The 26832-nt window shown below is 39.0% G+C and overlaps 2 protein-coding genes across 7 annotated transcripts in view; one reads left to right on the forward strand and one right to left on the reverse strand.

Annotated features, from left to right (window-relative positions):
• Window positions 1-10974, reverse strand: part of mutyh (mutY DNA glycosylase) — a 30840-nt gene extending 19866 nt beyond the window's left edge. For 3 of the 4 annotated variants that reach the window (XM_060830490.1, XM_060830491.1, XM_060830489.1), the window contains exons 1-6: window positions 10901-10974; window positions 7517-7657; window positions 7069-7202; window positions 6925-6964; window positions 1516-1589; window positions 1380-1421 (exon numbers count right to left, since the gene is read on the reverse strand). In XM_060830490.1, coding sequence (XP_060686473.1) covers window positions 1380-1421; window positions 1516-1589; window positions 6925-6964; window positions 7069-7202; window positions 7517-7628 — 402 coding nt within the window. In that variant the 5' untranslated portion in view covers window positions 7629-7657; window positions 10901-10974. Of the gene's footprint in view, window positions 1-1379; window positions 1422-1515; window positions 1590-6924; window positions 6965-7068; window positions 7203-7516; window positions 7658-10900 lie in introns of those variants that run through there. The other variant, XM_060830492.1, reaches the window with a different exon arrangement.
• Window positions 10975-11002: 28 nt separating this feature from the next.
• toe1 (target of EGR1, exonuclease) lies at window positions 11003-26448 on the forward strand. Of its 3 annotated transcripts, none has more exons than XM_060830496.1 (8): window positions 11003-11128; window positions 12255-12377; window positions 12466-12506; window positions 19031-19127; window positions 22469-22627; window positions 23200-23459; window positions 24247-24409; window positions 24676-26448. In XM_060830496.1, the coding sequence occupies exons 2-8, from the start codon at window positions 12261-12263 to the stop codon at window positions 25360-25362; spliced, it is 1524 nt and encodes a 507-aa protein (XP_060686479.1). In that variant the 5' UTR covers window positions 11003-11128; window positions 12255-12260; the 3' UTR covers window positions 25363-26448. The 3 variants fall into 3 exon arrangements, with proteins under 3 accessions (XP_060686479.1, XP_060686476.1, XP_060686477.1); XM_060830493.1 differs by lacking the exon at window positions 11003-11128 and adding an exon at window positions 11139-11391; XM_060830494.1 differs by lacking the exon at window positions 11003-11128 and adding an exon at window positions 11140-11603.
• The last annotated feature ends 384 nt before the right edge of the window (window positions 26449-26832 follow it).

The raw sequence follows: 26832 nt of genomic DNA on the forward strand, positions 1-26832 counted from the left end.
GGAAATGACAAAACAGATTCAAATTATACCAATCAGTTTAAATTATTCCCCGATAAAATACCAAATTCCAATCAAACTTGAATTGAGTACATTGACAATCTTAAAAGTCAATGACACAATCTGATGCTTTGATGTATAAAACTGGGGAAAATTGAACAGTTGGGAGGAAAACTGCCACCACACAAACAGCTGTAGACTGCAAGTCAGAACTCTCTGATAGGTACCTGTCTAGACAAGACGTTTGCCCAGAGAAAACCTCAATTTTGACCTGGAGAGCCAATCTACCGACAAAGATAAATAGAAGATTCAACCGCTGGCTGATTTTAAAATTTCAATTTTCCTGTAAATCTTAATTGGGAGTTTTATCGGACTAGTATTATAGAAGGGAAGGTAAACGATAGGTTGGAGGAAGGAATTGTAAATAGTTATTAGTTAATTATTCTCTGTTATATATTAAGAAATAAAGTTATTAATTTTTATGTTAAACAGTTCTTAGCCACTTAAAGTTTTACAGTTTGCTGCACAGGATAAACCTTTTCTGTGTTGCTGGTTTGAAAAAAAAACACTCTACTTTGCATAAGACTTCCGGATGATTTTTCAGTGATCATGTGTGATATCTTTTGCTGTTCTGCTTCTAATCCCATGTTTCCCCAGGTTCTGGTATTTCTATTAAGCGAGGTTTCGCTGGAACGCAATTACGGCATTATAGGAGAACTATCTGTACTGATTAATGTTTTGCCTTTAAGGACATCTGCAAAGAAAACAACTTAATTGATTAACTCTTTCATAAACTAATTTGAAATCTTTCTATTGTTTGGACCGACTTCAACAATTTACCATTATTGCCTGTTTCAGTAAATGACAATCAATGGTTAAACTCAGTGCACATTCAAATGTGATACAAAAGCATATGATGTCATTGTTATTAGTAGCCTTCTAAAATGACTAGTACACATTGGAGAAATCCTCGACTTAAATCCAGAAAATGAATGAATGCATCTTGGACGGACAAGCAAAAATATCAGATCTAAGGTTTTGGGAAGTATGACTGTGTCCATAAGCTGATACTTCTACTGGGAATGGGCAAACACAAACAGAACATTCACAAACTATTGTTTCCCAATTCACCATGTGAAACCTCTTAGTAAGATGCAATAAATCACCACAGAATACTGAAACTTCTCTTTTCTTTGCGAACATTATTTCTTTCCAGCAGCATCATTGCAAAATAAAAGAAGCCTTTGGAAACATCAATTCACAGCATTTGTTCACGAATATACTTCTATAAAAATTCAATTTTTATAGAAGTATATTCTATATATACTTGAATATATATATGAATGAAATTAATATAATCAGATGATGAAAGCATCCTTTACCTCAAGGGTAGCTTTAGCAAGATCCTGCAAGGTTGGCCATCTCTGAAAATGAAAGCAGTGACAGGATATTAAGACTTGTGTTGCCTGCACCAATAAAAATTATTCTTAGAAAGAAGCCATTGAGGTTTTTTTTTACCTGCATCCATTTGTTATAGTAGTTGATCACAGTAACTACCTGTGTTTGTTGCAACATGATCTCAGACACCCAAACTGTGAAGGAAGATGAGGCTAAGATTTTACAAAATCAGAACATTGGCATAAAAGTAAAACAAGTAATGGGGGTCTTGGCAATTGCTGGACATATTAAAAAAAGTTCTTCAAGTTTGTCTTTGATTATCCTGGTAGCTGCCTGAAATAACGTGAGTAGAATCATTGATTACTCATAGCAACAATTAGTTCATTAGCCAACAAAAGACCCAGTTATAACTGAAAAGCCCTAGTCTGCCAGTGAACATCCTTGGAAGGCACTTGGTCCTTGAACTGAAGCAGAAATATGAGAGTTTCCAAGGATACAGACATTAGGGCAGCTCCCAGGTTAGCTGCCACAGACTTCTGAAATGTGGTACTGATGATCACATGACTTGTATAATAATGGAATCAAACTCTTTTCTATTGATAAAGCCAGCTACATTTTCAATGTTACACAGTTTGTATCACTTAGTGAAGCCAGCTATGTTAGCAAAGCCTACTGCCCATGTTGAAGCTCTGACCTCATCATGAAGAAACAAGATAAATATGTAATCTGTCACAAACTGCATAGGTAACAGCTTTGATACATTTATGGATTGCTGGTTGACAGGTCTCACATAGGTCTCCAGTAAATTATTGGAAGCAGCCAAGTGCATGAAAATTTAATGCAGCTGTCACTTTGACAGTCACTGGTTAAGAACAGCCACTAATCCCTTCAGGCTGCAAGTTCCACTCTAGTAGATGATGTAATTCCAAAACAGTTTCCAGGGGAATCCTCAGTCTGCAATGGCAATGTGCAGGAAATGATGTCAAGGACAATAGATTCTCGTCTCCTGTAGCTCCTCTACACCCTGGAGTGAACTTTAGCTGCTGTACACCTACCGCTGGATGCTGCTATTGGTCCTGAGCTGTGTGGCACATTTGATCTGCCTCAATTTCTCAGCTCCTCTACTGCACAACAACAATTACAATAACCCCATCTGTGACTAGATGCATTGGTCACAGTTCCTGTGAACTCCTGTGAGGAAAATCAGACTCAGAACAGGTCTTATGAACAAGGTACAAGTTTAGGCCATGCTGCCCTTTGTATCTGCTCTGCCATTCAATAAGATTGCAGCTGATCTAATTTTAATTTCAACTCTACTTTCATGGATATCCCAGATAATCCTTTGTCCCCTTGGTAATGAAAAATCTATCTATTCTGCCTTAAAAATATTTAAAGATTCTGCACCCATTGCCTTTTGAGGAAGGAAATTCCAAAGACTCAGAACCTTCTGAGAAAAAAAAAGTTCCTCATCTCTGACTTAAACGGGTGACCCCTTATTTTAAAACTATGACCCCTTGTTCAATTCTAGTCTCCCTGTTATAGGAAGGATGTTGTGAAACTGGAAAGGGTTCAGAGAAGACTTACAGGATGTGGCCAGGCTTGGAGGGTTTGAGCTATAGGAAGAAGCTAAATAGGCTGGGGGCATTTTTCCTAGAATGTTGCAGGCTGAGGGGTGACCTTACGGAAGTTTATAAAATCATGAGGGGCATAGATAGGGTGAATAGCCAAGGTCTTTTCTCCAGGTTAGTGGAGTCCAAAACTAGAGGGCTTAGCTTTAAGGTGAGAGGGGAAAAATTTAAAAGGGACCTAAGGAGCAACTTTTTCATGCAGAGGGTTGTGCATTTATGGAAAGAGCTGCCAGAGGAAGTGGTAGAGACTGGTACAATTACAACATTTAAAACGCACCTAAAGGGTATATGAATAGGAAGGGTTTAAGAGTGATTTGGGCCAAATGCTGGAAAATGGGTCTAGATTAATTTAGGATATCTGGTCAGGATGGACGAGTTGCACCAAAAGGTCTGTTTCCATTCTATACAGCTCTATGACTCTAATTCTAGATGCCCCACAAGAGCGAACATACTTCAAAATCTGCTTGGTCAAATCCCCCCAAAATCTTCTGTTTAAATTATATCAACCTGACTATTCTAAATTCCAGAGGATAAAGGCTAGCCTATCTAGGCTACCCTCATAAGATAATCCACTCACTCCAAAAATCTAGTAAACCATCTCTGAACTGCTTCCAAAGAATAAGCGTCCTTCCATAAGCACAGTGACCAATATTGTACGTAGTACTCCAGATGTAATCTAATCTGTACAACTCAAGCAAAACTTCCCTACTCTTGCATTCAATTCCCCTCACAATAAAACAACATTCTATATACTTGGTGGACTAAATAGTTTGCTTCAACACTGTAGAAATTCTGATTAGATAATCTAGTGAGGAAGAATGATTCTAGGAAGGGAATAAGGTAACCATTGTTAACCAGGGAAGTTAAAGATTGCATTAAATAGAAAGAAAAAAAATGTACAATTTAACAAACATTAGTGTAAGGGCATTAGGTAAGTCTTAAAAACTAACAAAAGATGACCAACAAAAACTAAGGAGGCCAAAGATAAATTTAGAGAGTAAACTTGCAAGTAATATCAAGATATACAACAAGAGCTTCTTTATATATAAAAAGTATACATAAGTATATAAAAACAAAGATAGAAGCCAAAGTGAACACAGGTTCCCTTAGACAGCAAGGCTGGAAACTAATAATGATGAACCAGGAAATGGCAGAGGAGTTGAATAAATACTTTGCATCTGTCTTCACAGTAGAATACACCAACATATTCCAAAATTACCAAATAACCAAGGGGCCAAAAGAAGGGAGGAAATAAACACAATAATTGTCACAAGAGAAAGCATGCTCAGAAAACTATTAAGGCTAAAGACCAATAAGTCTCTTGGACTTGATGGGATGTATTCCACGATATTAAAGGAAGTAGCTATTGAGATATTGGATACACTGCTATCAATCTTCCAAGAATCTTTGGATTCTGGGAAAAGTTTCAGAGAATTGGAAAACTGCCAATGTACCATCTTTAGTTAATAAGGGAAGGACATAACAAAAAGGTAATGGCTGTTTCTGAAAAATGTTAAAGAATATATTGTAAAGTATGTAAAGACACAGCATTTAGACATACATAATATGATCAAGCAGTCATGAAGGAGAAATGATTCCTGACAAATTTAATAAAATTCTTTGAGGAAGTAATAAACTGGATAAGTAACCCACGGATAGAATATATTTGAATTTTCAGAAGGCATTTGAAAAAGGTACCAAACATCAGGCTACTTAATAAGATAATGTAAGTACATTGACAAGATTAGAGGATTGGACCTGAAAATGTGTTGCTGGAAAAGCGCAGCAGGTCAGGCAGCATCCAAGGAACAGGAGATTCAACGTTTCGGGCATAAGCCCTTCTTCAGGAAGATTAGAGGATTGGCTAACTAATAGAAGACAGCAAGTTTGGACAAGGGGACATTTTCGGATGGCCACCTGTTATTAGTAGAATGCCAGAGGGATAAGGTCTGGGGCACAATCATTTACTAATGATTTGGCTGAGGAAAGCAAACGTATTAAACCCATGTTTGCAGATGACACAAAAATAGGTCAGAAGGCAAGTGGTGAGATTTACCTGTATTCATTCACTGGACGAGAGCATCGCTGGCTCTAATTGTTCAGATGGTAGTTAAAAGTCAACCACATGTGGGCCAGACCAGATAAATGATGGCAGTTTCCTTCCTTAAAGGACACTGGCGAACCAGATGACTTTTCTGACAGCAACGGTTTCATGGTCATCATGAGACTCTTAATTCCAGTTTTTTTTTAAATCGAATTCAAATTCCATGCAGGATTCAAATCTGAGTCTCCAGAATATTACCTGGGTCTCTGAATTAACAGTTCAGCAATAACACCACTAAGCTGTCACCTCCCCATAAAGACTCTGCAGAGGAACGTAGATAACTTACACAAGCAGGCAATAATTTGGCAGATAAAATATAATATGGAAAAATGTGAGTTTATGCGCTTTGGCAGCAATAATAGGAGCTAAATATTATTTAAATGGCATAAGACTGCAGAAATCTACAAAACAGATGTTGTGCATGAATCACAGAAAGTCAGCATCCAAGTTCAGCAGGTAACAGGGAAGATAAACAGAAGGTTGGCTTTTCTTTCAAAGGGGATGGAGAATAAAAATTGGGAGGTTTTGCGAAAACTATATAAGGCTTAGTTGGACCACAGCTGGAATAATCTAAGGAAAATTATACTAGCATGGGATACGGTCCAGAAACTGGTATGGAAGACTGGGCCTCTGCTTGTTGGAATTTAGAAGAATGAAAAGCAAAATAATTTAAATATATAAGATTCTTAGGGGATTTGATTGTGTAGATATGGAAAGGCTATTTCCTTTTGTTAGAGACTCCAGAACTAGAGGGCATAATCTCAAACTGAGGAGTCACACATTTAAAACAGAGGATAATTTCGTCTGTCAGACAATAGTGAATCTATGGAATTCTTTACCACAGAGGGCTGTCAAGGTAGGTTCGTTAAGAATACTCAAGGCTGAGATCTGAGATTTTTAATCCATAAGGGAATCAAGAGTCATAGGGAAAAAGAAGGAAATTGAAGTTGAGGATTATGTGATCAGTCATGACCTCATTAAAAGGCAGACAAACTAGATGGGCTGAATGACCTACTTCTACTCCTATGTCAAAGAGTCATAGAATCATAGAGAAGTCCAGCACAGAAACAGACCCTTAAGTCCAACACCTTCATGCCGACCAGCTATCCCAACATAATCTAATTGCACTTGCTAGCACCCGGCCCATATCCATCTAACCCCTTCCTATGTCTTATGGCCTTATAAATATGGTGAGGATAGGTAATAAGAAGATGGTAATACATGCAAATTGGCCTCTCACTGTTCACGAGCAAGATTACCATCTCACTACTGAAAAGTTGGCAGCAATATTGGAATATTTTTCTCAATGTCTATACTTCATTTTCCAATCTTGCCATATTCTCCCTACTGACTCAGCACTGACCATGTCATTGAGATTTTGGGAAAATTCCACCCACAGTATTTTATACCTTTCCAGTCAAATGACAGAGCATAGCATTGTAAAGACAGCAATCTGGAAAGTAGGAAGCAAACATCTCCTGAGAATCTCAGCACCAGGCCAAGAAGTTTAACCACAAACAGGTACACTGCACTGAGTCATAATGGAGAATGGAATTTGGAACAGCTTTTATTGCAAAGACTTGATCAAAACTGACCACTGAGGGAGTAAGTGCCAAACTCTGCAATTAAAAAAGTAACTTCATACACGTTCTTGATCATGTCAAACAGTAATATTGCCAGAGACTTTAAAACTGTTCAACCAGTTGTCTTTTTAGCTAACAAGAGGACACATGAGATCAAAACGCAGAAACAATGGGATGAGGTAGAAAATAATAACAAAAATAGCGTTCACTATACCTGCATAAGCCCTTTTATTCAAATCAGATTCTGTCACAGCCTAAAAATGAAATGTTGCATGAATTAAACACTCTAAAATAACAAATCTTAGTGTGATCAATTCAGGGTAAGCACATCAATAAAATTTGGACATCCAGAACATACCATCCTCCGCCAAGGTAACTCTCGTTTACTTTTATCATACCAGGACAGAAGGAACGCTCTAATGGAATGGATTTCAATCAGATCCTTAAAGGAATGGTATGCAGCTTCCTTGCCAGTTAATATTCTTGGTACCTCTGCAAAGGCAATAAAAACAACAAATATCAGAGAAATGGACAGTTATTATTGATATATAGAAATTGCAAACCATTTACTCTATGCATTAATGGTAAACATATTTTCATGACATGGTCAAACATTGAGAGGCCAGATGTAATTCCATATAAACACACAGACTGTCAGTTTTTCCTGGACAAAATATATAATAGGACACATTATATCAAACAGTCAGAAAGCAGCAAAAATCAATTCAACTAAAATCAGTAAGTGAAGAAAACTGAAAACAGGTTACCCGAAATTGTTGGCAACTATTTCAGACTTTACTACCCACCTGCTTTGATCTGTTCTTGACATAGCTTCTTGCTCTGTGATGAACTTTTCACATTCTTTTTTCTTTTTAATGATGCTTTTCTAAGTCTCTCTGTGGTTCTCATCTTGCTCATATTCTCCAGAGATGAATATGTTCAAATTTCTATAAAATAATTCAGTAATAATGAAAACCTTGCAGCATATGAATAAATACCAGCAAACTAAGCGTAGGGATTTGTGCTGAGGCTTCATCTCTCAGTTAACTATTTAACTGTGAAATCATGTTTTACGAACTTGATTAAGTTTTTTGAAGAAGTAACATAGTGGATTGATGAAGGCAGAACGGTAGATGTGATTGATATGGACTTCAGTACGGCATTCGACAAGGCTCCTCACAGGAGACTGGTTAGCAAGGTTAGATCTCATGGAATACAGGAGAACTAGCCATTTGGATACACAACTGGCTCAAAGGTAGAGGACAGAGGGTGGTGGTGGAGGGTTGCTTTTCAGACTGGAGGCCTGTGACCAGTCGTATGCCACAAGGATAGGTGCTGCGTTCACTACTTTTCAACATTTATATCAATGATTTGGATGTGAGCATAGGAGATACACTTATAAAGTTTGCAGATGACACCAAAATTGGAGGTGTAGTTGACAGCGAAGAAGGTTTCCTCAGAGTACAATGGGATCTTGATCAGATAGGCCAATGGGCTGAGGAATCGCAGGTGGAGGTTAAGTTAGATAAATGCTAGGTACTGCATTTTGTAAAAGCAAATCAGATTTATTACACTTAATGGTAAGGTGCTGGTGAGTGTTGCTGAACAAAGAGACCTTGGAGTGCAGATTCATAGCTCCTTGAAAGGAGAGTCACAGGTAGATAGGATAGTGAAGAATGCATTTGGCATACTTTCCTTTAATGGTTAGAGCATTAGAGTTAAGAAGTCATGTTACAGCTTGTGCAGGACATTTTTGGAATATTACATGCAACTATGGTCTCCTTCCTATTGGAAGGATGCTGTGAAATTTCAAAGGGCTCAGAAAAGATTTACAAGGATGTTGCCAGGCTTCAAGGATTTGAGCTATAGGGAGAGGCTGAACAGGCAGGGGCTGTTTTCCCTAAAGCATTGAAGGCTGAAGGGTGACCTTATAGTGGTTTATTAATTATGAGGGGCATGGATAGGATAAACAGACAAAGTATTTTCCCTGGGGTGGAGGTGTCCTGAACTAGAGGGCATAGGTTCAGGGTGAGAGGGGAAAGATATAAAAGAGACTAAGGGGACAACGTTTTCACACAGAAGGTGATGCGTGGATGGAATGGCTGCCAGAGGGAGTGGTGGAGGCTGGTATAATTACATCATTTAAAAGATATCTGGACGGGTATATGAATAGGAAGGGTTTAGAGGGATATGGCCCAAGTGCTGGCAAATGAGACTAGATTAGGTTAGGATATCTGGTCAGTATGGACAAGTTGAACCGAAAGTTCTATTTCCATGATGTACATTTCTATGACTTGAATAACTTGGATGAAGGGACAGATTGCATGGTCCCACAAATCTGGATATGCAAAGTTTATGAAGAAGACATACAGAGTCTGCGAAATGTTAAGTGAGCGGACAAAGCTTTTGCATATTCAATAGATTATGGACCGGATGATATCCCTCGCAGTAGTTTGAGAAGATAGCCTAAACCTAATGTTTTCTTATTTTTAAAGTCAATGTAAGGCATTGTGTTCGAACTGCAATTCGATTGGTTAAACTGGCGGGCTAGAAGCAAAACACTTTATTCCTACACTATGGTTAAAGTACAAACAAAACAAAGATGAATTGGAATAACAACCCAACTGGAGATTTTAATAGAATAGATTATTAAACTTCTAAACAGCAAGATAGTAACATCCCATAATGGCAACGGCAAATTCAGTAAAATAGATCTTGTTCCAAGTTAGGAAAAAATCCCCAAGCCTCACAAGCTTCTTACTTTATTGGCTTGGAACAGGCCTCTCATCACCTCTCTGTCTCAACCAGTCTTCATAAAGAAAGGACAAAATGTACCTCTTAAAGCCACTCTATCATCACAAGTATAATATGGATAAACGTGAACTTGCGCACCGTGGCAGAAGAACAGAAAAACAGTATATTATATAATGGAGTGACAGACATAGTGTCATAGAGCTGTACAGCATTCAAGCAGATTCTTCAGTCCAACTTGTCCCTGATGGCCAGATATCCAAATCTAATCTAGTGCTATTTGCCAGCATTTGGCCCATATCACTTGAAGCCCTTCCTATTCATGTGCCTATCCAGATGCCTTTTAAATGTTGTTATTGTACCAGCCTCCACCACTTTGTGGTACAGAGAATGCATGTGTCCTTGCACATGAAATCACAAAACATTGCTACATAGATAGAATAAGTGATTAGGAAGGTAAATAGCATGTCAGCCTTTATTGTCAAAAGAATGGAATATACTGGTACGGTTTTGTTACTAAAAATAGGATATAATTGCAGTGGAGACAGTTGAAAGAAGGTTCGTTCAGCTGATTCCTAGAATGAAGAGTTTATCTTATGAAAAAAAACTTGGACAGTTTGAGTCTGTATCAATTAGTTTAGAAGAATGAAAGATGATGTTATAGAAATATAAGATCTAGAAAAGACTTGATGGGGTGAGGGACTCCGAGTACATTTCCCCTTGCAGGAGATATTAGGACCAGGTAACACTATTTAAAAATGAGGAGTCACTTTGATTTTTTTTCTCTCTCATAGGATCAGGGATAAGGGAGTCTGTGAAATTCGGATCCTCACATAGCAATGGAATCAGTGCTACTGAATTTATTAAAGGCAGAGTTAGATTTTTTGATGGACAAGACAGCACCGTTTAAAGTGGAAAACTGATACGAAAGTAAAGGCCACAATCAGATATAAATTTCACTGTACTCGTGTTCGTTTGTAACTTGAGTACACCTGACAATAAACCTAATTCCAAACGTGCTGAATGGTGCAGCAGGTCCGAACGGTTGTGTGTGACAGCTGGGACACGCTGACTGCTGCACAATTCTCAGTCATTTTGAAATTCTGTTGTGTTAAAAGAGGATAAGAAATCTGTGCGTTCCTGGGAAGTGGCGGGGAGGCGCCACTCCGGGATCTGACATTGAGCCCAGCCAAGTGAAATGTAGATGTTTTGTTTTGATAATTAGGCAGATTACATGAATAAGAGTCTAGATGAGAGTGGTGCTGGAAAAGCACAGCAGGTCAGGCAGCATCTGAGGAGCAGGAGAATGCACGTTTCAGGCAAAAGCCCTTCATCAGGAATGAACACAGGGATCCCAGTGAGCGTGAACTCAATGTCAGCGGATAGAGCGCTAGTTCGCCCGAAGGTAATGGACAGATGTCTATCTAGTGAAAACTCACAGCTCAGTATGACCCAAAACAGGACCCGACCACGCGCTGCTTCACAACAACCGCCACCACCGACTCCGCCTCCAACATCCGGGAACGCAGCACGATCCCACAGCGACAACAGTAAGGAAGGACCCTTCCAAGACTGTCTACTGGATTGCCTGCGTAACATCACTGACGAGTTCCCCCTTTAGGAGCGTCTCAGCCCAAAAGCTGCGATTTTCCACTCTTGAACTAACGGTGTTAATTTTATCACTTAGTTTATAAATCCCTGTGACCCACCCTCCGGGAGGAGCTGGGACGGCAGCAGGGAAGGGCCCCGTGTCTCTGTGAGGTTGTGGAGAGTGTCTGTCTGAGCAGGGAGAATGACAATTAGTTATTAATTACAGAGAAAGAGAGGGGTTCAGTGACAACGGGGAATAGGGAAGGAGGGAGTGATAGATGTAGAGAATGAACGTCAACAACTGGAAAACCCAAATCAGATGGAAGTGTTTTCTTTTTGTGTAAATGTCTCTGTATCAATCTCTACCGGGGGGGCAGATTTCTGTGATGTGCCTCCTATAAGCTGTCTTTTTGTTTAAATTAGCTTTACATGAAGGTCTTGCTTTGGGGAAATATCTGTGATTTCTCAAAAGAAAGCAGTCAGCAATAACATAGCGAAGCTTAAGAGAGCCTGGTTAAACTAGAAACAAGGGAAGCCAGTGCAACAACAAGGGTAAAATGGCTTTAAGTTTACTTTTTTATGATGTGGTATTTTTTAATTCAGTCTAATGGCTTGGCGTCGAAAGTACTTATCACCTTTCCAAGTTACCCATCACTGAGATGATTATTCTTGTCGGGGAATAAGACCTAGTATTTACAAATGTCAGCTAAATAAAGAAAATTCTGCTACTATTAATTTTGACTTTGAAAGCGTATAGCAAAGCTGTAGGGTGGCTGATTAGTTCCTGATGAAGGGCTCTGGCCCGAAACGTCGAATTTCCTGTTCCTTGGATGCTGCGTAACCTACTGTGCTTTAACTAGCAACACATTTTCAGCTCTGATCTCCAGCATCTGCAGACCTCACTTTTTACTGGCTGATTAGTGGGCAAAGTTGGAACAGTTCAGGATGGAATTTGAAATAGACGTGTTTAAGTTTACTTTTGTCATGACAACAAAGTACTGTTTTATAAACTTGTGATACGTAGGCAATATAATGTGGTTTAACTAAAGAGAAGGATAGTATTCTATGAAAAAAAAGACTCCCTTGTGAAAAGATTGCAAATGTTTAGGAGGTTCTCTTGTTATCTTATATAATGTATACATTCTTTTTAAGACTGTGAATGAGAAGTGGATTTAACCATGTAAATTATTTTGTCATATCAAGAATCTGATGAAGATGGCCTTTACAAAAGTGCCTGTTGTTGATGTCCACATTGACAATTTTAAGGAGGTGTGGCCTTCTATGCTACTTGCAGTAAGGACAGCAAGTTTCATAGCCCTTGATACTGTGAGTGTAACATTTGTTATCTCTTAATTGCTTTGAAGTCATTTTGAAACTATATACATTTTATTTCTATTTAATTGTTCAATCACAGGAACTGAGTGGACTTGGCACGCGAAAAGCTTTGCTGGCACAGTGAGTAGAAACTTGAATTATGATTATAGAGGCTTATCCGTCTATGTTATAGTGTTATAATAAGAATGATGGCCTTACCCTCTCAAAAAAAAGTGACAATTCCATCCTTGCAAACTACTGTCTTTCCAATATCCTTGAATTTGTTGTTGCTTCCTAAACGCATTGCCTGTTTTTCTTAACACAAAAACAGAAATTCCTGGACAAACTCAGCAGGTCTGGAAGTATGGTGAGAAGATTAGATTAGACTAGATTAGACTAGATTAGATTAGACTCACAGTGTGGAAACAGGCCCTTCGGCCCAACAAGTCCACACCGACCCGCCGAAGCGCAACCCACCCATACCCCTACATATACCCCTTACCTAACACTACAGGCAATTTAGCACGGCCAATTCACCTGACCCGCACATCTTTGGACTGTGGGAGGAAACCGGAGCACCCGGAGGAAACCCACGCAGACACGGGGAGAATGTGCAAACTCCACACAGTCAGTCGCCTGAGGCGGGAATTGAACCCAGGTCCCTGGCGCTGTGAGGCAGCAGTGCTAACCACTGTGCCACCGTGCTGCCCTCACTGTGCCACCGTGCTGCCCTATCTGGAGAGAAATCTGAGTTAATGTTGGGGTCCAGTAATCTTTCTTCAGAACTAATGGTAGGTAGGAAGAAGTTGGCTTTTTATACAGAAGATAGGGTGGGGGAGGAGTAAAGAGTAAATGATAGGTAGAGATGGAGCTTAAAAAGAGAGAAGAACAATTGGACAGACAAAGGTGTGGATAATTGTCAGCATTGGAGAATGAATGGCTGCTAATGTGGCGGGCAAAAGGTAGTGTGTAATAGCAGACCATGTGTGTGTGCGTGATTGGGGTAACAACAAGAGAGAAAGTGCCTCTAGCCTAAAATTGTTGAACTCAATATTCAACCCAGAAGGCTGTAGAGTTCCCAAGCAGAAAATGAAGTGTTGTTCTTCGCTGGAGCGGTACAACAAGCCTGAGACAAGATGTTAACCAGGGAACAAGGTGGATGGCAGGCAACTGGAAGCCCAGGGTCGTTTTTGTGGACAGAAAATGGGTGTTGTGCAAAGCAGCCACCCAATCTACACTTCATTTCCCCAAATGTAGAGGTGACCACATTATAAGCAGCAAATGCAGTAGAGTAGATTGAGTGATATGCAGGTAAAGAGCTGCTTCACCTGATACTGAGGAAGGAGGAAGTAAATGGACAAGTGTTACACCTTCTGTGGTTGCAAGGGAAGATGCCATGTGAAGATGTGGCGAATGAAGTAGGAATGGACCAGGGTGTCTCTGAGGGAAAGTCCTTGCAGAAGGCTGATATGGGAAGGGAGGGGAGTGATGGGGAATATGTGTCTAATGGTGGCATCCTGCTGGAGGTGGTGGAAATGAGAGAAAAAAAACTTCAGATGCTGGAATCCAAAATAGACAAGCAAGAGGCTGGAAGAACACAGCAAGCCAGACAGTATCAGGAGGTAGTGGAAATGGTGAGCTAATGATCCTCTGGATGTGGATGCTGGTGGAATAGTAGGTGAGGACAAGGGGATGCTATTGCTATTATGGGAGGGAAGAAAGGGAGTGAGGGCTGAAGTGTGGGAAATGGGTTGGACCATGCTAAGGGCCCTGTCAACTACAGTGCTGGGGGAATTGAGGAAGAACATGGATGTTTCAGAGGACCCCTTGTTGAAGTTGGCATCATCTGAACAGATGACAGAGATGGAGGATTGGGAGAATGCAATAAAGTCTTTGCTGGAAGTAGGATGTGAGGATGAATGGTCAGGAATAGAAACAGAATTCGAGGAAGGGAAGGGACAATTCAAAGACAAACCCAGTGAAGGTGAGAGCAGGGTGGAAATTGGAAGCAAAATTGATGAGCCTTTCCAATTCTGGGCGAGCAGGATATCGATACTCCAGAGAGAGAGTTATTGGGTGGTGGCTAGAATAGGATGGGAATAAGGAATGTTCCACGTAATCTACAAAGAGACAGGCATAATTGGGGTCTATGTCTGGACTCATGGATACCCCTTTGATGTGAAGGAAGTGAGAGGAGTTAAGAATGGATAAGTTAATAGTCTGTCTGGTCCAGCTCTGTTCTTGCTCCAATGAAATCTCCTTTCCACCAGTTGACTATTTCTGTTCTTATTATGATCACAACTGATGCTATTATTGGACAAGTCAGATCCCATTCTGAAATCTAGCTCGATACTTTACATTTTGTTTAGTTTAATTTAATGAAGTAGTCTTTTGCTGAAATAAGTGTTAACCACAAAATAAGTTTATTTTGCAAAACAAAGAAAAAAAGTCAAATGAGTCAAGTTATTTCCATATAATACAGTTTGAAAGGTCATGAAACATATGGTAAAAATACACTGTTCCAATTATTCCAGCAGCGGGGAGAATTTCCTTCTATATCACTTTTGAGTTTATCTTAACTGTTGTTTTCAATTCCCAATCTTGAGAATCCACTAGCCTCCTCCTTGAGTATTCACACAGGAGCTTAGACTTTTCAGAGTCAAATAACCCCTTCAGGGTTCTAACCAAACATTTCCAGTCTGGAACCTTCAAACAAAAACCCTTACACTGAGGTAAGCTATTTTCTAAACTAAGTTAAAAATCACACAATACCAGGTTATTTTACAAAACCATTTTTTAGAAAACCTTTTTATCTCAGGATTATGACTTGAAAGTAGTTCAGGAATTTACGTATTAATGAATCGAAACTTGCAACCCATTCTAAAAGATGGAAGACTTAACAGCAATTTAGATTTGTTCAATATAGTGCATCAGTTGTATGATACTTTGACCTTTTGCTATACATTGTGTCCTACGATCCTGCCCCAGTAGCTACCTAACAAAGGAGTAGCATTCCAAAAGCTTGTACTTATAAATAAATCTGTTGGACTATAACCTGGTGTTGTGTGATTTTTATCATTGTCCAACACCAGCACCTCCATGTCATTTCTAAACTAAGTCCTTTCTCTAACTCCATCTTCAACATAACTTCTATAAACTGAAAATGAAAACTTCCAAAGCTGAATATTTTCCCTCATCAAAAACAATTGATCCCTAATCCATCTAAATGAAAGCAAGTAATTAGAATACTTACAGTGTGGAAACAGGCCCTTCGGCCAACAAGTCCACACCGACCCGCCGAAGCGCAACCCACCCATACCCCTACATTTACCCCTTCACCTAACACTACGGACAATTTAGCATGGCCAATTCACCTGACATGCACATTTTTGGACTGTGGGAGGAAAGCAGAACACCCGGAGGAAACCCACACGGACACGGGGAGAATGTACAAACTCCACACTGTCAGTCACCTGAGGCGGGAATTGAACCCAGGTCTCTGGCGCTGTGAGGCAGCAGTGCTAACCACTGTGCCACCGTGTCACCCATAAACATTGATCAATATTTATCCTGTCTACTTGTAAAACTCTCATTAGCATTCCTGGAACTATTGTATACTTTTGTTTAAAAGATGCTTCCAAACTTTAAAATAAATTCAATTAAAATATACATGTCATTCGACAATTGTGTACATTTCATTAACGCAAATTCACTGTAGCAAGATTGATGAATTGGGCACACAGTTTCTTAAGTGCAAACTTTTAAAATATATGTTGGCTGTTACCTGTTTACATCACCAAAACTTTAAGCGCTGTTTGTAGAGGATGATTTTCTATTATGTGGGGTTGCACAAGAATGCAACCGTTATGTTGTAAAGAAATTTCAAACCTCCCATCATGATGTGGATTGCCCATTTTCAATGAACCTCTCAAACCTTTCCAATGATCATTTCCTGTACTGACATTACTTGGCCCACTTCATTTCCCAGAACCAGGTTGAGCAGTGCTTCTTTTCTTGCTGGACTGGTCAGGTACTGCTGTAGGAAACACCGTCATCTGCAAGTTTCCTCAGTCGTTGAGCATCCTGACTTGGAATTGTATCGCTATTCCTTCATTGTCACTGAGTCAAAATCCTACAATTCCCTTCTTAACAGCATTGAGAATGTCCCTACACCACCTCCAGGACAATTGGGAATGGATAAAAAAGCACTGGTCTAGCTAACACTGTCCACATTCCACAATAAAACATATTTAAAAAGCTAATGTTGACTTCTTGTTAAGCAATGATTCTATTTTAAAATTGTCATCCTTGTTTTCATATCCATCCACTAGGAAAAGTAGCAAATGATATTCAGTCTGAAGGAGTGGTAAGATCATTGAATTATGCAAAGAGGGCAAGGGAATGCATAAAAGTTAGGATACACCGAAGCAGAGAGACTTTTGAGTTCGTGTCCAACCATCCTGAAGTTAGCTGGACAGTTTGACATTGTTGTTATCCAGCCTGTTAAATCAGAGGTGATGTGCCAAAAAGCCTCCTGTGCCATAAAGCTTACAAGATTAAGCTTGCTTTTAAATTTTCCTATTTGTGTGAGCTTCTTGCTGTTTCAGTTGTGTTTTAATCATTGATGCAAACATAGTGGGCGGTAATTGTAAAAACTGAGGTTAAATATACCAAGTCGGAGGGAACTCATTCAATAATTCACGGTGGCACAGTGGTTAGCACTGCTGCCTCACAGCGCCTGAGACCTGGGTTCAATTCCCGACCAACTGTGTGGAGTTTGCACATTTTCCCCGTGTCTGCGTGGGTTTCCTCCGGGTGCTCCGGTTTCCTCCCACAGTCCAAAGATGTGCGGGTCAGGTGAATTGGCCATGCTAAATTGCCTGTAGTGTTAGGTAAGGGGTAAATGTAGGGGTATGGGTGGGTTGCGCTTTGGCGTGTCGGTGTGGACTTGTTGGGCCGAAGGGCCTGTTTCCACACTGTAAGTAATCTAATCTAATCTAATCTAATCTAATCTAAAATTACTTAAACATATCTGGGAAGATAGCAAAGTGAGAAGGTAAAGTTTGGGGAAATATGGTAAACCCGCCATGCAGGCTTACTGAAAAATTACGAAAATATTTGACATCAGCTCACCATTAGTGAATTTTGAGAAGATTTGTAGCTTAGGTTGAGATTTGGGATTAAAGTTTGTTTGCTGAATTGGAAGGTGCATTTTCAGATGTTATCTTCTAGGTAATCTCTGGTGAAGCAGCAATGTCATGATCTGCTTTCTATTAATGTGTTTAGGTTTCCTTGGGTTGGTGATGTCATTTCCTGTTCTTTTTCTCAGAGGATGGTAAATGGGGTCCAAGTCGATGTTTGTTCATAGAGTTCCGGTTGGAATGCCATGCTTCTCGGAATTCTTGTACTTTTCTCTGTTTGCTTTGTCCTCGGATGGATGTGTTGTCCTAGTCCCAATACCTTGCAAGAACTGCAAGAAACACTACATTGGACAAACAGGCAAAAAAACTAGCCACCAGGATACGTGAACATCAACTAGTCACAAAAAGACATGGCCCTCTCTCACTAGTATTTTTACATACGGATGAGGAAGGAGACCACTTCGACTGGGATAACACATCCATCCTAGGACAAGCCAAACAGAGACATGCTCGAGAATTCTGAGAAACATGGCATTCCAAGTGGAACTTTATCAACAAACACATTGATTTGGACCCCCCTCCTTACCATCCTTTGACAGAACAGGAAATGACATCACCAATCCAAGGAAACTAAACTCATAAATAGAAAGTAGGTCATAACACCAGCACTTCACGGGAGGCTCACTGATGATGTTACCTAGAAACATCTGAAAATGAACCTTTTCAACTAAGCAAGCAAATTTACATTCATCAGCCAACATGTCAAATATATCTCTCCTTCTCTGGGGAAAGAAACAAATGGTGCTTAGTATCTGACATTCTGGATCCTACATGAAAATGGTGGCTAGCAGACCTTGGACCTACAACACCACCTCAGCCATGACAGGAAATTGCCGTCTGTGGTAGCTAAAAGATAAGTGCTAGCTGGAGAGTCTGATTGCCTTTGAGATTTGTGTCAGCAAACCTGTTCATAAAAGTAGTGTATTGATGTGTATTTGCTGATGGGTTAAAGATTTAGGAGCTGTACATATGTAATGATTCAGTTTGTGAATAAATTTTTAAAATAATAAAGATTAACTTGTGCATTCTTTCAGTTAGCTGTCAGAAATGTAGTAATGAGGTCAAAAACAACTAATAACAAATTGCTGATGTGGTCATTCAGGGGCAGGGACAGAAATCACTTGCTCTGGTATTGCTCCAAGTGTGCACCCTAGCTTTAACCCTGACTGAGGACTGTGTCTCACCCAGATGCAAGCAAGTGGAAACCTAGTGTTTTGGACCCTGATGTACACATCCCCCTTTTCAGGGCCTTATCAGTAAAAGTAAGCAGGCATTTACACTTAAAGTGAACTTCTTTTGTCCAGTTTTTCTGCTGAGCTGTTGACTGAGTAAAATGACTTGTTAAAATTGAAAAAATAAATCTCCAGCAATACGTTAACTTTTTTCATTCTGTGGCTGTCAAATATGAAGTATCTGTTTCTAATGGGAAATTGAATAATTCTTGCTTTCTTCAATGTGTAACAGGTCAATTGAAGACCGATACAAAGCAATATGCAATGCTGCCAGAACTCGTTCAGTTCTATCTCTCGGGATAGCAAGTTTCAAAGAGCTATCACACAAAGTAAGAGACTTTCTGAAGAAATTTGGTTTATCTGTTGTCTTTTTTTTGGAAAACTCCTCTGAAGCAACATTTATTAGTTTATTTATTCATGTCACTAGAGAAGCATTTGACCCTCTTCTGGTGTAATCCATGTAGAGAACTACATTTTGTCCTTTTAATATTTTCAGATCCCCTATGCATTTAGATGCTTATCGCCATCTGGCTGCTAGATTTTGTGTTGGTCTTTCTACATCATAGGATGTGGGCTCCACTAGCAAGGCCAGCATTTATTCCTCTGGAGAAAATGGTATTGAGCTGCCATCTTGATCCACTGAAGTCAATTTAGTGTAGCTACACCCAATATGCTGTTCGGGCTAGAGTTCCAGGATTTTGTCTCTGAGACACTGAATGAACAGCGATATATTTTCAAAACAAACATTGAAAATGCTGGAGAAATGTAGCAGGCTGGCGGTATCTATGGAGGGAGAAATAACATCAGTCAAATATGACTTCTATAGAACTACATTTTGTCCTTTTGTAGATACTACAAATATGTTTCCAAGTCAGCATAGTGAATGGTTTGGAGGGGCACCTGCAGCTGGTAGGGTTCCCATGTATCTGCTGTTCTTCTCCTTCTAGATAGTAGTGATTGGAGATTTAGAAGCTGCAGACTAAGGAGCTTTGGTGAGTTGTTGTAACTTTGTAGATGGTACGTACTGCAACTACTTTGTGCTGATGGTGAAGGGAGTGAATGAGTGTGGATGTGGCACCAGTCAAGTGGACTGCTTTGTCCGGGATGGTGCCAAGTGTGGTTGGAAAGTTCCACATCTGGGAAAGTGGGGGAATATTGGATCACCCTCCAGACTTATGGCTTATTGGCAGACTTTAGGAAGTCAGGATGTGAAGTTCTTGCTGCAGAATGTGTACCTCCTGACCTGCTTTCATCAGTATTCAAATAGCTAGTCCTATTTAGTTTTAACACCAAAGATGTTGATAATGGCAGACCTAGCAATGGTAGTGCTATGAAATTCCAAAGGGCAATGGTTAGACTCTCTCTAGTTGGAGATGGTCATTGCCTGGCACTTAAGTGGTGCAAATGTTACTTGCCACTTGTCAGCCAAAGCCTGGATATTTTCCAGGTCTTGATGCATTTGGATATGGACAGTTTCGTATCTGAGGAGTCATGAATGATGATAAACATTGTGGAGACATGAATAAACATCCTTACTGGTGACCTTATGATGGAGGGAAGATGGTTGGGCCTCTGACATTACCCACGCCTGCAGAAGTGTCCTGGAGCTGAAATGATTGACATTCAACAACCACAAACATCTTCCTCTGTACCAAGCGCAACTCCAATCAGTTGAGAGTTTTCTTGTAATTCTTATTGACTTTAGCTGTGGTCTCACCTCTGGAGTTCTGCTCTTCTGCCCACGTTTGAACCACATTGACTAATAGAAGATAATCTCACGTTTTTAGAATTGTTTTTCCCTTTGGCATTGTTCAAATGTTTCTCTGTTGTTCCTCCAATAACATTGCTAAGATTGAAAGCTTTCTAGTTGGATCGAATCAATTCCATTCCATGTAAATGTATAAAAGCTGTGAATCAGTCGTTTATAATTATACTAGTAATTCCCTAGGCTTACACAAAGTTGAGGAAACAAAATGTCAAGATCAAGTGTTAGAAAATCAGATTAGAAGAGGACAGAAGAACGGAGAGAGAGGGAACAAGTTGTTGGAGTGGGAATCTACATTGTTAGTGAAGCAATAATAAAATCATTTCACATTACATCCTGCACATACTTAATCTCAGTGATCTGCTAAACCTTCTCCTGGCACCCTGCAGCATTTCCAACCCTCGGCAGTTTAACGAGATAAAGTTTCACTTTGAAATCATGTAACAATGAGGAAAAATGTTGAAATATCCACAACTTTGCACCAGAGCCAGGAATTGTTATAACAAACAGAATTCTCTCCATCTGGAAATAAACAGATTAGAGACTGGGAAAAGGAGCAAGAACTGAACTGAGGATTTTAAAAACAAAAGGGTGGCACAGTGGTTAGCACTGCTGCCTCACAGCACTCGGAACCTGGGTACAATTTCACAGGTTACTGTGTGGCGTTTGCATGTTCTCCCCACGTCTGTACGGTTTCAGCTGACTGCTTTGGTTTCCTCCCATGGTCCAAACATGCAGGTTAGGTGGATTAGCCATGCCACATCGATCTGTAATATCTAGAGATGTGCAGACTAGGTGGATTGGCTATGGCAAGTGTAGGGGTTACGAGATGGTATTGGGTGCACTTTGCAGATTTCAGTGCAGACTCGTTGGGCCAAATGGTCTGTTTCTGCACTGTAGAGATTCTATAACTCTTCCCCAGGCCCTCATTGTTGATGGGGAAACTTGTATCACCCAGTAAAATTAAAAGGTTCTTGGCCAAGGTAATGGTGTACCTGAGCATAAGATATAGCTATATTCCAATCTAGTGAGTGTAAAGGGCAACAGAATAAGAGGGCAAAAGGTAGTTGGGCATTTTTGTGCCCAGCTTTAGAACAGTGGCAGTGATGTCACTTACCTTCCCATCTCCTTATCTCCCTCATAGGACTGGGGAAAATAGTTTCCTGCACCTATATCTAGATCCTTATTCCAGCCTAGTAATAAAATTTATATCCATTTTGTTTCCCATGGAATCTGGAGCTGGTTAGGATTCAGCTTTGAATATCATTCATACAGAATAACCTAAACACCATATCAAGGTCAGCTAACTATGAGCATGAGCAGGTAAATGAATATTTATTGGAGGAAAAGGTGAAGAAAATTCAGGGGTTGGGGATAGAGCCATAATACCTGGCTCCTCAGGAATGCCTGTGAGAATGTTTTGAAGCCCCTAGTTACTAAGCAATAGGTATGTCTCTTACTTTTTCCGTACAGCATGATTTACAGTAACTTAATTATGGGGAGAATTTGTATTTGAAGTGCAGAGTGGTGAGCAGTTCACGCTATTGTTTTTTTTTGCTTCCCTATATAATGTGGCTACTAGAGTGCAAAAAAGGTTAAGACTGGCAGGAGAAATTACTTGATGGACAGAGCCTGTAGAAGCTGATATTCACTCTCAGTATGTGTAATCACTGCTCTTCAGAGCAGCTATTGTGACATTTAACATTAGAAAACATTATCATTGTTTCCTGCAGGTGTAACGCATATATTAGATTAAGATCAATGTTTCTTTAATGCATTATCCTAGTAAAATGACCTAGTTCATACTGTCTTAATGTTTTGAAACAAAGTTTTGACCCAATAATTTTTACTAGATATAGACTCTTATTTTGCATGTTGGTTGGATCACAATTGTAAATTTTTCAGCCAGGTAGTACCTACTTGAGTCAAGTGTACAACCTTACCCTCCTCTGCATGGATGAATATATAATTGAACCACAGTCTGTTCAGTTCTTGGTCCAGCATGGCTTTGACTTCAATAAACAGTACTCTAAAGGGATTCCATACCACAAAGGAAATGACAAGGTAACAGACTTAATTTCTTAACATTACATTTTGTGCTCAATTTCTTCATGCTCTTTCAGTTAAATTATGTACTTGAACGTCTTGATTTTGCAGATTGTGTACAATTATTTTGTTGGTGCATAAGGTATGATATTCAGTAGCATAATATAGCTCAATCCAATGTTATCATCTCATGTTAGAATGTAGTGCACAGTGGCAAAGAATATTTGCTAATTAAGGCTCCCAGTTTTAAAAAATATCATTCACAGAATGCGTGTGTCACTTAGCTAAGCCAGCATTTATTTGTTGCCTGTACCCAGTTGCTCATTTGCAACATGAAGTCTTGCCTGATCAGCTATACCATTGTAATTGAAAGGAATACTTTCTCACTACTTGAACAATTTATTTTACTCTAGAATTTGCCAAGCTAGTGGCAGGTTAAACCACTTTAATGGCGATGGATACTGCTCAAACTTAGTTTACCCAGGGGAGTTTTTTGTTTCAACAGCAGGAATTAAGATTCGAAAGTCCTTACTTTAACTCTTTACCCAATTGCTTCCACTTTTAACACATCCGGTTTTGGATTTTGACAGCCTAACGAATGTCGTGGTCAGAATATGAGGGGCCTGTTCCTAGAAATCATCCAGTCAAAAAAGCCTTTAATTCTTCACAATGGGCTGATTGACCTGGCATTCCTGTACCAGTGTTTTTATGCCAACTTGCCAGACCAACTCATGACCTTCACAGCTGATGTATCGGAGATGTTTCCAGCTGGGGTTTATGATACCAAATATACTTCGGAAGTTGAGACTCGCTTTGTATCATCATACTTGGAATATGCCTACAAAAAATGGTAAATAGTGTATGCTAATCATTTTCCTTTGAATTTAAGGGAAGAAGGTGGTGATTTTAAGTGTAATGAGTTTTTTTTTAAATTCAATTGATGATATTACATTTTATAGGTTAAAGTTTTAAATTACCTTATGCTTCAGATATTCATTGCTGTGAATTTCTTTACATTTATTTCAAATCAATGGAAATTTTGTAACATTTTTAATGAAAAAAATATTGGCCAGGACTTAGAACAGTTTTAAATGTTGTGGCATCTTCTGTCCATGTTTGAGAACATACATGGTCCTAAAAAGATAGTACTCCTCAACATTATGCTGACATGTAAGCCAGAATCATGTGCACAAGTCTTTGGAATGGGACAACCTTCAACCTTTTGACATGGTTGTTCGCCTGGGCATACAACCAGAACTCATTTAAAAGGAATGTCTGAAACTTTACTTGATACTTGGTTGATGCAGAGTATGTTAGTGGTTTACTCTTCAACATACAGCTCCAACCTTGCACAATACAAAAATAGTAAAACCCTTTTGAAAATGTTAACAAAAGACTGTTTTACAGTATAGCTAAGAAAACAATGTTGTATAAAAAAGAAACTCAATTTGAATTAAAATTTTAAAAGTGCAAGTAATGTCTCTCTGGAATATCATTGGAGGGAATTCAGTGTTTTACAAAATTCTTGGAAAACCTCATGGTTCAAATCATACTCAGCTCTTGTAATCCTGCAAAGCATTGTTGAAATTCCCTTTTATATTCTGACTGTACTAATGGTGCATTATTCCAAATTGCAGCAGAAGGGAAAACAACAGATTAATTGATGCTAGCAACAGTCATCTTTCCATTGAGTTCTGTAACTATCAACAGGCATTCACAGGTTATATTGACTACCGGTGCTGCAACCTTCCAGAGGCTGACAAAAAGATTTCAGAAGAGGGAATATGTGAACGATTTTCCGTGAGTATAACTAGAATCAAATTTTAAGAAATGAGTATCAGTAATATTCCCATACATCTTCAGGTACACATTTGATTTGCACCCAAAACCAGATAGATGAGCATTTTTCAAAAGGCACACAGAAGCCTATGATTGTCTGATTTTATTTTTGTGGGTTTTTTTTGATGGACATGATAAAGCATAGTATGACTGACCCCTGATCTGCCCAATTTAATAGTGATAATGGGAAATGTGTTCCTTGGTAATTTATTTGTATATCTCTTCAGGCATATGGCTGGTGTCCAAATGGAATGAAATGCTCCTTGTCACATAATACTGACCTCATTATTGAAGAAGATGAACGCAACAATGACAAAAAGAAGAAAAAGGTCAGGAGAAAACGGAAACAGAATACAGCGGAATTGACTGACAACTCTACTAACTGCATGTTTGCAGATAATGTGACTCCTGCCGACATGCCACCATCTAAGTTATTGTGTGATAGTGCAAGTATGGAACCAGAGAGAGAGATCATTGGAGAATTAATGCAGGAAAAGTCTGCAAGTGATGCACAACTCCCAGAAACCACCTTTGAGGAGGAAAATAAAGATAATCCCTATGGTGTAATGGACACAGAGGGGAAAATTTTAAGCTACAATAAAAAGGAAAACCACCCAGAGGGTCAAGAGTGTACTGGAACCAAATTAGTGGAGAAAAGCAAAATTGAAAAATGTGAAGGGGGCACCCACCGTGCAGGATTTGATGCTTTCATGACTGGATTCATAATGGCTTACATTTTGATGTGGAAGAATGGTGAAAGTAATAGCACAAAGATGGACCCATGGCTTCCTGACTGTCACAATAAACTTTACCTGAGTGGGAAGACCCTTCCCTTACAGATTTGTAAAAGTTCATTCTCAAAATCTTCAAAGGTTCACCAGGCCAAAATTGAATTGCTTTGGGGAAAACAATGAGGTCGGAACCATTTTTTTTTAAAAACTGGCTGCAGTAATGAGAATTCGGGGAATTAACTTGGATTGTACACTTTTGATTCTTTGTAAATGTGTTCCGAAAATATAGTAAAATAGATTTTTTTTCTGGAGAGGAATACAATTAAAATTGTTTTTCTATTGCAGAAATGTCAATCCTTTATTATATTTTGACAGCATAAAAGTGTTATTTGCCAACATCAAACTGGCTGAAGATGGCTATATTAATATGCTGCATACCTTTACTTGAGCAGGAATTTGAAATCAGGATTGACCAACTTCATTTGATATCTTGTAATTCAGCATAAACAGAATCAAAGATGTTCTGTCCATAATTTGCAACAAACAAAATTCAGGCTAGTGCTGGACAATGACATGTTTTGGGTTGGATTGTGCTTAAGTGGCCAAGCAAAGCTGCTTAATTCCAACTATGATGCAGTTTTCTCTTTTCCATTGATAATGTAAAGCAAGTGTAAGTCAAGGGGATCCCTCTTTAGCAGTCAGCAGCAGTAATAGCAACATTGAAGTTTGCACACAATCAAGCAAGTTAATAGCATTAATTTTTATTCTGTGATTAGCATCAATTTAACTCAAAGTATTAAACTTTTTTAATCCTTACTGAACTTCTATGAATTGCATGTAAAATCAGATTTTAAAGGACAACTGAGCGTGTATAGTAATGATTATGTAGGTAGCAAGCTTAAGATTCTTTTCCTCAACATTGAAGGTTGCATGTCATTGCATTGTGTTTTTAGTACCATTTCATTCAATTTTCTATAATTGAAGTCTGGTAGTGTTTTAACAATTCTGGATTTAGGCATCACACTGCTTGTGGTGAGACTCTCGAAAGATTGTCAGTTTCAGAAAGCTTAGTTTTACTGTAGTCAGTACTGCAAAATTTGGCTTAATATTTATAGCAAAGACTAAAGGTATATCAGATTTTCCACAGCAATGTCTTGTGGTTGCTTGACCATTCTAGAGTGAATGGTTTTGTGATGTATGCCTATATCTAAAAGGAGAGCAATGCAGTTGCTTACTCAATATAAGGCACAAAACAAACTTGCTACAAGATTGTTCTTAAATTATAGCTTTAATTAGAGATCTGAATATTAAGACATTTAGCAAAAAACCCTTCATAAATAAGAAAATAGATCTACAATCATCATCATTTTCATCCTGTTGCAAAAAGAGAAAAACATTTTTGCATAGAAATGTAGTGACAAGAATAAGAAAGGCTTCTTATTACAAGTGCAAATGATCTAGTTTATACAAGTGTTGTAACTGCAAACTGGCAAAGGAATTTTTACAGTTTAATTGTTCAAGTTTATAACAAATTAGGAAATTATTTTGTTGTATTTGAAAGTACTCTGAGCCACAGTTCAAAATTATATCAATGTTCCCCTAGATCTTCGTTCTTTTTCTGAATGCAAGTGATACTAGAACCAATTCTAAGTA

This window comes from Hemiscyllium ocellatum, chromosome 9 (genome assembly GCF_020745735.1).
Source record: "Hemiscyllium ocellatum isolate sHemOce1 chromosome 9, sHemOce1.pat.X.cur, whole genome shotgun sequence".
Classification (NCBI taxonomy): domain Eukaryota; kingdom Metazoa; phylum Chordata; class Chondrichthyes; order Orectolobiformes; family Hemiscylliidae; genus Hemiscyllium; species Hemiscyllium ocellatum.

Bases quoted from the DNA above. Each gene is read 5' to 3' on its own strand.
- toe1 (XM_060830493.1), top strand. From the start codon at position 11,371: ATGGAAGTGTTTTCTTTTTGT. The intron at 11,392-12,254 runs GTAAATGTCTCT...TGTCATATCAAG, and splicing joins TGGAAGTGTTTTCTTTTTGT to AATCTGATGAAGATGGCCTT. The intron at 23,460-24,246 runs GTAAATAGTGTA...TCCAAATTGCAG, and splicing joins GAATATGCCTACAAAAAATG to CAGAAGGGAAAACAACAGAT.